Source organism: Notolabrus celidotus, chromosome 2 (genome assembly GCF_009762535.1).
Source record: "Notolabrus celidotus isolate fNotCel1 chromosome 2, fNotCel1.pri, whole genome shotgun sequence".
In the NCBI taxonomy this organism is placed as follows: Eukaryota; Metazoa; Chordata; class Actinopteri; order Labriformes; family Labridae; genus Notolabrus; species Notolabrus celidotus.
This window is the reverse complement of record NC_048273.1, coordinates 6712234-6723639: the sequence shown is the minus strand read 5'-3', so window position 1 is coordinate 6723639 and position 11406 is coordinate 6712234. Positions and strand designations below refer to the sequence as shown.

The following is an 11406-nucleotide window of genomic DNA, read 5'->3' as shown; positions in this document are numbered from 1 at the left end:
CCCTCCTGTTAGCAACAATGCTAATGAAATAGTGTGTTAGCTGCACTCCAGACAGTTCTAACAGACTGCAGACAAGGCGCAGCTCCTGCAGGAATCAGAGGCTTCTTATCTGTCACTAACCAAACAATAAAGACCTGAGACGGGACTCCACTTCAACTTTTTTCCTCAACGTATTTCAGGTTCACAATTTCAGGACAGCTTTATCTCGACAGATCAGAAAACGAGGGCCGACTTGTCATTAGCCTCTTAAATGTTGAAGCTGCATGAAGCTCTTAAATTAGCTTTTCATCTCATCAAGACTGAAGTGAAAGGAACAAAGGAAAGAGCCAAGTCAAATATTAATCCATGTTTGTTCATAATGACACACCCTTAGCTTAAGGAAAAGAGAGGGGCATCAACCTGCTGACTTGTGTTTCATTGCTGGGAAAACCAGGAAGCTGCATGCATGTGTTGGTCACAGTAATTAACAGAAGGAGAAGGACGGGGAGCCTCGCTTTCAGCGCATTGTGTGCATGCTTTTGCATAACAGACGTTGTGTTTGTTCAACTTTATTTACAGAAAATTCAAGTTCCTGCAAGAACGTCTGAGGCTGGATTTACACAGACGGAGAGGGAACCTGCTGAGCAGCTCAGCACGGCCACACGGTGAGTGATTTTAATGACATGTAACGTTACGAGTACAGCGGCTTCTTTATCAGGAGAACTACCTTTCACCTGCGGCTCACAGTAATATATTACACTTAAAGTTAGTGTTTATGCATCTGATACTCAACTCCAGTGATTGCTTTTTCTTGTCATCATTGTTTATCATCATTTGGGAAACTGAATTTGAAGGCTTACACTTTATTGAGCAGTGCTTCTACTATTTCCCTCTTGCATCATTTTATCAGTGGATAGCGAGATGACCGTCTGGCTGCTCCTGAGTTTGATCACTGAAAGAGTCCGTACAGCTTGCAGAGAGCTCACAGAGGAACAGTGCAGTCTTTATAATCTGTTAAGGCATACCAGTGGCACTGCCTGTGTGCAGCTGTGACAACATAAGCCGTCTCCCTGGCTGTGCTTTGTGTCGTTCAGTGGAGGCTTTCTGCTGTAGGCGAGGCATCTGACCGTGACTGTGACACTAAGGAAGTGTTTCTCCAGTCCTCTGTCAGAATGTATGAGGGACCGGAGTTCACAGGGTCAGCCTGAGGCGTTGAATTATCATCAGTCAGATCTGCTGCTTTGTATAATTGGATTTTTAGCTGTGCTAGTGGAATAGCTGCTGTAAGTGGGTCAAATACTTTGGTCTACTAGTAAACTACAATACTTTAACAACTACTGAAGGGGTTTTCTCTGAGGTTTGTACAGTTCAGGTCTCCAGAGGATGATTATTTTCTAACATTGGTATCTTACAAAGCACCAGCATGAACTTCATGTTAAGTTTTTAGCCTGATGTCAACACCATCAAGCTTCAAATGTACAGCTTATTAGAAATGAATGGCGTGCCAACACCTTAAAGTCCATTACCTCTAAATGAGATGTTGGCAGTCGTAGTGACATCACCTGTTTTGATTGGCTGCCGTTCAGTAACCTCAATCTTGTCATTTTCACAGTTGCTATCTTGTTTTTTGGAGACTTAGATCAGGGGTTCCCAAACTTTTCAACCCACGACCCCCAAAATAAAGGTGCCAAAGACTCGCGACCCCCACTGTCCCTCAAAGTGATTAAATGTGGCTTCATTTAGCTGGTTTAGAGAAAATGACCCTACCTATATGAGCATGTGGCTGTGTTTCCTGTGCCTTTATGAATGAACCTGCTGCTACTGATGCTTTTGATAATTAACTGTTCACTAACCCTAAACTTAGGAGTCATCTGGCAACAAAGAAAGGCAGAAAACTCATTACATTTTCTATTTTCAAGGTTTTATCTGAAGGTTAGCTCAGACCCCAAGGGGGTCCCGACCGTATACTGTATATGAAACAGACAGCGTTGCTCCGCCTTTTCCTGTTGTATGGTTTTGAAGCCAGAAAACCCCGTTCCAATGCGCAGCCATTGTGCAGCCAGAGTCTGCGCTGTAGAGAATTTCTGTGGTTGCCACGTTGATTTCTGTGTTGCCACGGTAACGAGCTCCACCCTACAGTGTAGCGTCACGAGATCCAATGGAGTTTCCCTCTACGGCAGCTGTCAATCATAGCAAACCCTGAAGTAAAACCCCGTTTTTTAATATTAATAATAACAATAATAATACATTTTATTTAAAAGCGCCTTTCTTAACACTCAAGGCTACTTTACAGAAACATTAAAACACAATAAAATAAAATAACACGATAAAATAAATAAAAACAACAACCTTTTAAACTCTTAATAACTAACAAAAAAGAAACTTTTCAGAAAAAAGAGGCCTTGAACACAAAACAGTCAAATACTAACTACATATCACCACAGCATACGGATGTGAGAAACATTCGTACCACGTGTATTTATTTTTTAAAGTTTGACTGCAGCCCCGTTCAAATGAATGGGGGAGACAGAGTTTTTGACCTATACTGCAGCCAGCCACCAGGGGGCAGACACTTTGGTTGAGGCTTCACCCCCAGCCGAGCAAGCTGCACCCCGGGTCCCGACCCACACTTTGTGAACCCCTGACTTAGATGACCATAGTTCAAGAGTGTAGGAATAAATCACTACGTCCTCATCCTTGCTGACAGTCGGCAGGTTCAGAAACTTTTCAAATAGTAATAATAATAATAATAATGGGCTGATAACTTACAAAATAAACGTTGTGCTGTATTGGAAAAGACTTGAAAGAAGAGATCGAGATGATAAAATCAAGCAGTAAATGTTTTGATTGGTAGAAAAGTTAATGGAGAAGTAGGCTATTTATTTGGTTGACTTATACGCAGCCTGGCCTGTCTTTAATCAGGACGAGTCGCCCCCTGCTGGCTGTTAGAAATAACTTATTTTTTGGGGGATGACAGAAAATTGAGCAGATTCTCTGAAACCGACATCTTAGCTCAGATTAGTCTATTGTTTTGACTTTGAAGAGTTTTCTTTGGTAAATATGATCTCAAGCTTTGTCTTAAATAGCGTATACGCCTGTTACTAAGTTTACCCTCACATCGTATGAAGCTGCGTGTGTGTATAAAGTGGTTTTGGCAGATGGGATTAAACCTCCCTCTTAGTCTCTGTTTGTTCAGTGGGCAGGGTGGAAACATGTACAGTTAACATCACATGACTTCATCATGATCCTTTGATGATCCCTTATAAACTCCTGTCAGTGAGAGACGAGTGTTTCATGTTGAAGTTATGTCACATGTTCAACCCGTTTACCTCCATCGTGATCATCTTTTTCCGTCAAATATTGAAGTCCTTTTAAATCAATGAATGTAGAAAGTCCTTAAACACATCAGGGCGTCACTCAGTCATTCAGTGAAGCACTCACAGGCCCGGTTAGATTTAATTCATCCTCAATGTAAAGGGATTCTCCACCATCTTTAAAAACATGAATATCAGTTTACATCTCACGCAGAGAATGTGACTCGGGTCAGGTGAGACTAAAACTGATTAACAGAAGGACATGTTGTTGAAGAGAGGTTTGATAGAGAGCAACAGACAGGTGGGTTCAATTAAAGACACTATTGAGATGCTTTATGGGATGGTGTCGGGGTGTTTTTGAAGATGTGTGACTCCCTGACAAACCCATCAAAGTTTGTTTCAGAGTATCTCAAGACGCATTCCAAACAGGGCAGGTCTAGACTGTACTCTGTGTTCTATTATCAACAAAGACCCAACATCAAGACCGGATAAGATCCAGTCCCTGATCTCATCTTAATCCACCATGAGCTGAGCACTTTGCAGCATTTAGCAAGTTACAGTGGCAAGGACAAACTTCCTTTAACAGGCAGAAACCTCCAGCAGGACCAGACTCATGTTAGACACACATCTGCTGAGACCGTGTTGGAGAGAGGGATAGAGTTAGATGAAGAGAGAGAGAGATGATAGTGATGAGATGGATAGTAGTAGTTGTTGATGCTGGAGTCTGGCACGTCCACAGCAGCAGAGATCCAGAGGAACCTACGAGACAAGGGAGCTCAGGAACTCCAGAGAGGTCTATGGTTAGTAACTTTAATGGGACAGGGAGAGTTAAAGTAAGTGGTGGGGGGGGGGGGTGGGGAGGAACGGGGTGAGATAGGATAAATACATTTATCAAAGAGCATCTCAAACTAACTTGGTGTGAGATCTTCATATATGTTTTTTAAAAGTCAGGATTTCTTGGCTTCTTAGATTTGGATCATTCGTCTTAGATTCTGTATCTTGTGACGTCACTTTAGGGAGGTAGTATCATGTATCACTGTCATGCTTTGTGATTGAGATTTATGCTGCTGGATGAAGTAATGCCTGCTCTTAATCCATTCAGCCCAGGCTCTTTCTTCCCTTACACCAGTTTACAGAAGAGTTTTAATAACCAGTATCCTCAGACATTCTTCTGTTAAGCTGAAATGACCTTGAATCATTCATAAACTATGTGTCGCAGTGAGGTCAAGATGACTTCATGGTTTATAACCAGTTATTCAGGAGTCTGGGTGCGTTATCTAAACTCCCACAGGTGAAACCCGGTGACGGGTGTAGAGTATCCCGTCTTGAGCAACCCCATTGTCAGAGCCACGCCGTTTGAAAGTCACGTTTGCATTACAACAGTTATTGTTATTGAAAGGTGTGGGAGATGAGCTCAGCCGGGAGTGCTCCACCCAGATAGTGTTATGGATACAAGAGGAAAGAGACACCATCAGGTGGCCTCTGTCACACAGAGCCAGCAGACACACAGCACACTCACTGTCACTCCTCTTCTGGGAACATGGCCGCAGTAACACGACACATTCGGTGAGTTGATACCTTCATTTCACGTTTACCCAAATATAGACAGTCCACCTGCATTAAAATTAAACCTCCATGGTGTTGTGTCTGTAAACAGAGACTCACGCAGTGTAGAAGGAAGAAGGGAAATGTGTCACAGGATCATGATGGTGTTTTAAAACCTGGGCTTCATTTTTTTCTAACATTTTGGGATCTAAATGACAAAACCGTACATCAACTAGGAGGGATTTCTGTTGGCGTCATGTAATGAGATATTTTATAACCCCCCAAAAACAAAATGTATACAAACAGCTGAGGTTGGAAACGGTTTGTGTTGGAGGAAGTGTGGAGAACAGCTGGCAGACCATTTTCACATATTTTGGGATTGCCCAAAAATCAAGTCGTACTGGGGGGAGTAATTAAGGCATTACAAAACATCTCTGGAGCAGGGATTGACTGCTCATTTTCAACAATTTATCTGGGTAACATTGCAGCCCACCTCTCAGCTAAGGATAAATACTTGCTATAAAGATTCTATTAGCAGCCAGCAAGAAGGCTATGACATGAAAATGGTTGCAACCTAATCCCACAACACAGACTGAGTGGATAATCATTGTGTCTGATATTGAAAATATGGAGAGAATGACTTAATAATAATATAATATTACATTTTAATTATAAAAGCGCTTTAAACGTTTCTCCAAGACACTTTACAGGAAAATAAATTATACAGTAGAAAAGCAAAGGAAAGCAAAACAGAACAAAACAGAACAAAACAAAACAAAACAAAACAAACAAAAATCAATTAAAGGTTAAAAGCCTTTGTAAATAGGTGGGTTTTGAGTCCAGATTTGAATTTGGTTAGTGAGGGAGAGAGTCTGAGGTGTTGGGGGAGAGAGTTCCAGAGGGTGGGGGCAGCGACAGAGAAGGCCCTGTCCCCCCAGGTTCGGTGCTTGGGTTTGGTGAGAGAGGTGAGGAGGTTGGCATTGGTGGAGTGGAGGTTGCAGGAGGGATTGTATGACTTACTCACTAAACCTAAGAACAGAACAATGTTTGCATTACTGGGAAAAATGGACTGTGTCTGTAGCACTGAAGGATTAATAAGCCATTACTGCATGAACTGACTGTTTCCACTATTATAACACATGGCTGAATAGATATTGTTTCAGTTTCACTGAGCTGTGTTGTCTACCTATGCCTGTTTATACAAAGGCGTATTAGGCCACTACGAAAAAATAAAAAAGGTAATTTTCCAGAAAAAACTTAAACATTTTGAGTTTATAAAGTCGCAAATCTGAGAAATCAAACTTGAAATGTTCAAGTTTTTGAAAGTCGTACATTTTTAAGAAAAAACTCAACATTTTTGAGATTATAAAGTTGTAGATTTTCGAGAAAATACTTAAAAATTTCGAGTTTTTAAAGACATAAATCAAGAAAAATCAAACTCAAGCAGCCCTTTGCCCATTTCACTGCATCATGGACCTACTCTACAGCCTCATCAAATTTTACTTCCTACTTGGACTCAGCAATAAGGAGATACTTCTGATTCTAGCCCAGAATCATCACATTATTATAAGCATCCGGACATTGCCGGTGTTGTGCTGAGAAACGCCTGCAGAGACAATAACAAGTCATATTTTTGTAAATAATGAATCCACAAAGTTCAAAATATGAGCTGACAGCAGGTTGTGACTCTACTAAAGATTAGACACTAACTTTGTGGGTGGATGCATAATTCGGCAATGCTGATTTGTCTGCAGAAATATGCATCCACCTGTTATTCAGCTACAGAGACAGAGTTTTAAACTGTATATTGCCGTGGACAGCTCTGCTATGAGCGGTGCGTGTTCCCGCGAGGTGCATGCAATTCTCGGTGTGCACTTGTTATTGTCTCTGCAGGCGTTTCTCAGCACAACACCGGCAATGTCTTTTCAATGTCTGGATGCTTATAATAATGTGATGATTCTGGGCTAGAATCAGTTGTATCTCTTATTGCTGAGTCCAAGTAGGACGTACAATTTGATGAGGCTGTAGAGTAGGTCCATGATGCAGTGAAATGGGCAAAGGGCTGCTGGAGTTTGATTTCTCTTGATTTACATCCTTAAAAACTCGACATTTTAAGTGTTTTCTGGAAAATCTACGACTTTATAATCTCAGAAATTTTGATTTTTTTTCGAAAATGTACTCTTTTTTTTGTGTCAGGACGTGTGCATCACTTTTAAGTGTCCTCTGGAAACACTTCTGTTGTGTTGTGGTCTTTGCAGTGCGTTTTCTTAGGGCTGCGCATGTGTTGTCATATTGATGAAGATGTTTTTAATTTGCTTGTGTTTTGTCTTTTTGCATGTGTTTTCCTAAGTTGCAGTGCTGTGAGCTCTCAGGGCCACTGTACCTTAATACGCCGTTGTATGTTTACAAAAATAAGTATAAAAAAAAAGACAAAATCATACAAAAAGGTAGCAACATTTACGCTACATTACCTCTGCTGGCATCCATGGAAAGTTAGCAAATGCTGCGACATAATCTTTCTGGACAAATTCACTCAATCAGAGAACAATAAATGACGTTGATTTGGTCACTGCCAGGGTTTTTAAAATGTCCTACAACCCCACTGAGAGCAAAACCAGCTTTCATGGCTCCCTTGCTGACCAGACTCCTCACACAAAAACAGTCATTTCACCTTTTAGAACAAGGCAGCTGCGCCTCAATCTTTGTGCAACGAGCTGTCACTTGTGCAAACTATGATTGTTTAAAAATGTATACAACAAAAATATAAAAGCATGAATGACTGTCTCAAGGTTGGCGAACTAGAGTCCAGGATTCCTCGTCATATCTTTGCACCTTTGTTTGCCAACAGTCCAACAGAAATGCTTCATCATTCAGTAACAAACAATGATGTTACTTTGTCTTTTTGACCCTAAGTCCCTCTGACTTTACTTTATTCATTCAACACCTGCTGGAAGCTCAATATCCCTTTGGGATTATGCAGTTATGTCTCCGGCATCACGTCTCACGCTCCTGTGAGGTAACCTTCTCACCGTCTGCAGAGCTGAGGCTGCAGCAGGAGGAGGAGGAGGCCTGAAGCTGCAGTCACAGTTCCTCATTGGATGACTCATCACAGCTTGTCAGAGTTTGATTCATGGCGTCTGTCTGTCTGTCCTGACGTCCCCGCTCTGTATCTTGTGATTCCAGCGTCAGTTGAGTTTATCAAAGCAGCGTGATTTATGTGTTAATGGCTTCTGAGTATTCCTAATTGGATTTAAACTGTAGCATTCATGGTAATGTGATCTGTGAGCTTGAAGCCACAGTACTCGGTGGGTTTGCATGCTTTCACTTTTTTAGTCTTGATCTGATTTGATGACAGAATTATGCTGTTGGGTTTAAAACCCCTCCACTCAAAAATGTGGTTTTATTCTGTTTATGCATCCCCTATAATGTCAGTCCTTACCTCCCCACTCACTGTACTTAGTTAGTCATTACATTAGAAAACATCTGTTCTTCTCAGATTAAAACTCAGCCTGGGTGAGCTGCATTTGGGAAAGATTAAATTCAAGCAAACAAATGCAGCTTTTTTGGGGTTTTGTTATTTACTGGATGAAGAATAAAGCACAAGTTAGTTAGTGCTCTTTGCATTTCAGAAAACCAAAGTAAGCAAAAGCAAAGTGAAAGTTTAGAGCGTGCAGTGATTGGTTGTACGCTGGAGCTTCTACTAAAAAAAACTACATTGAAACAGCCGAATATAAGAGCAGATCATTTTACATGTTTGTTAAACACTAAAGCACAAGAGGTCACAGGCTAATGATATAAAAAGAGATACAGAATACTCTCTGATACCTCCGCCAGTCTCTGGTTTTTGTGCACCTGATCTGAATCTGGGTCTCACAGCAGCAATCTTCTATCTGCTCTTTAACATCCTTCCTAACTCGAGCAGTGGTGTTAATCAATCAATCAATCAATCAATCAATCAATCAATCAATTAATCAGACTTTATTTATAAAGCACTTTTCATACAATGACATTGTAACACAAAGTGCTGTACATAAAAACAAATGGAGCGACGCCTGCAAGCTAGTTCAGGCAGACAACTCGAGCTGCACTGCTATACACGTCACACGTCCCACTCTCCTAACCATCATCCAGTCCTGCCCTCTGCCTCTCAAATTGGCGGTCTATTAAAATAGGGAAAATCTCCCATCTCTCCTTCTGCCTGTCAACGCCTCGGCTGCCTGCATCCCTATTGCTGAATTTTCTTTCATCCCCACCGCCACCCCAGCATCCACCTGCAAGCTCCGGGGGGACGTTCAGTATGTTTTGCTCATCACTCCTCAACGTCTGCATGTAAACTTATCTGCAGGGAGTGATGAGGCCGGAGCCTTGGGGCCAAACTTGAATATGTATTGCTGCTACAATAAACAATTTAAACGTGAGTTGTCTGACTGAACTTAAAAAAGAATAGATTAAGAAAAAGAAAGATATACATATAAGAATTAAGGGGCGCTGGTGGCCTAGCGTTCTAAGCGCCCCATATACAGAGGTAACAGTCCTCGTCGCAGGGGTCGCTGGTTCGATTCCCGGCCGTGACCATTTCCTGCATGTCTTCCCTCATTCTCCACTCCCCACATTTCCTGTCTCTCTTCAGCTGTCCTATCAAATAAAGGCAAAAAGCCTAAAAAAAGTTAAACCTAGAAAATAAAAAAAAAAAAATAATAATAGTAATAATAATAATAATAATAATAATAATAATAACAAAAAGACTTTCCATCCTAATCCCAATCCCAGCCCTGACCCCAAACCCACCCCACAATCCTGAGGTTAAGAACACAATATATGCAACAATAATAATAATAATAATAATAATAATAATAATAATAATAATAATAATAATAACAATAAAAATAAAATTAAAATTAAAAAGAAGTTTCTGAAACGCTCTCATGATATCTTAATGAGGAAACACTGGAGGAAACACAAGATGTTAAAACTCAACACAGGAAGTTAAACACACCAAAATAAAATACATTTCTAAGATAATAAAACACGAAAACATTAAACTGTTAAAATAAAATAAAATAAATAAAAAGTGACTAAAATTTGAACTGGATAATAAACTGTTATAATGCTGCATGAGACAACTTTTCTCTACTTTTTATGTGGAGGGAACGTGTAACAAACTAAACATGGGAAAATATTTGTCTTTAAAGGAACTTTTAATTGTGCATCTGCTAGAAGACTTCCACTCCTGTAGCTCGCCATGAGGCCTTAATGATCCCTGTGATCTCCTCTGTGTTACTCTACCTACAAAGAGTTAAAACGTATGAATGTGAATCAGGCAGGAAAAAGTGATCCTGTCTTCTCCTTTGCACTGGAGGATTATTTATTCCTCTGTGCTGACTGCTGGGAACAGAAATATTCCTCTTCAGGCTGCCAGCTGAAAACAGGGAGGAGGTTTAAGAGCAGAGCGAGACGTGTGTGTTGTCATGCTGGCATAATGACAGTGGCTGCAGGAGAGCCGCGGAGGCCTTCTCTGCTTCACTGTGTTATTTGATTGAGCTGCAGATGACGGTCCTTGCAGCCCGCCTGCTGAACGCTGTGTTATTAAAAGATCTCTATTGTGTTCCTCAGGTTCTCTGACAGAGGGCCCGGAGACTGCAGAGTACGAGAGAAGTCGGTGGAGTTTGAACACTTCCAAGCACCGCCCCCTCCACCCATGACAGGAGCCAACCCTGACAGCAGACACAGAGCTGCCCCTGCACCCCTGAACCACAGACCCTCATCTATCTCCCACAACCTCACAGAGTCCGCCCCCGCTAAGTACGAGGACCCCACCGAGCCCAGGAAGAAGCCCCCTGTGCTGGCTCCCCAACGTCCCAGTTACCCAGAGGTCAAGTCCCACGAGTCCTCCAGCGGTTCCCAGAGTGAAATCCTCACCCACTGCCCTCCTCACGCTGCCTTTGCCCCCGCCCACTCTGCGAAGGCAAATTCTGAGCAGGGCAAAGGGCTCGTGGACAAAGGACAAGGGGCAGTGCATCAACATCTGTCAACATCCAATCCTCAGCCTGCCTCCTCTCCCCCGGCTTCCTCCCACAGACCTCCTGGGCCAGCCACCATGGAGGGGCAGCGCTCCCCGTCGCCACAGTTCTCCCCTCAAAGACTCAGCGACAGACCTCCGCTCTCTCTGCAGGATGAAGACACAAACAGGTAACGTTCCCCTTGATTCCTCAGCGCACAGATTTACTCAGAAATGCAAAGTTCTGCTTCAGCTTTTACTCCGAACTCTGTCTTCAGCTGCTCTGTCCATCGTCTCTCTATGTTGCTCGTACAAAGGAGCTTATTGAGAGTCTCTCTCCTTTGTACAATCACCATGTGAGTGCTGTCAAGCCACAGGGAATTAGTGGGATTCTCCACATTTCTTTGAAAGCCACTCAAGGCATCATTTAGCTCGGATGTAAACGCTGCAAAAAGTGAGCTCTGAGAGACAGATAAGAACAAGTCAGAGAGAAAGAAGATTTTAGAGCTGGTATCTCAGTATGCAGGGAAAGAGTTCTCAAATGTAGCTTCTGATGCTCTCCTGTTTAAT

At 42.0% G+C, this 11406-nt stretch overlaps 1 protein-coding gene across 3 annotated transcripts in view; it reads left to right on the top strand.

Annotated features, from left to right (window-relative positions):
• shroom2a (shroom family member 2a) overlaps positions 1–11406 on the top strand; it is a 65590-nt gene that overhangs the window by 43550 nt on the left and 10634 nt on the right. For all 3 annotated transcript variants that reach the window (XM_034677583.1, XM_034677592.1, XM_034677601.1), the window contains 2 exons: positions 559–644; positions 10452–11027. In XM_034677583.1, coding sequence (XP_034533474.1) covers positions 559–644; positions 10452–11027 — 662 coding nt within the window. The remainder of the gene's footprint in view (positions 1–558; positions 645–10451; positions 11028–11406) is intronic.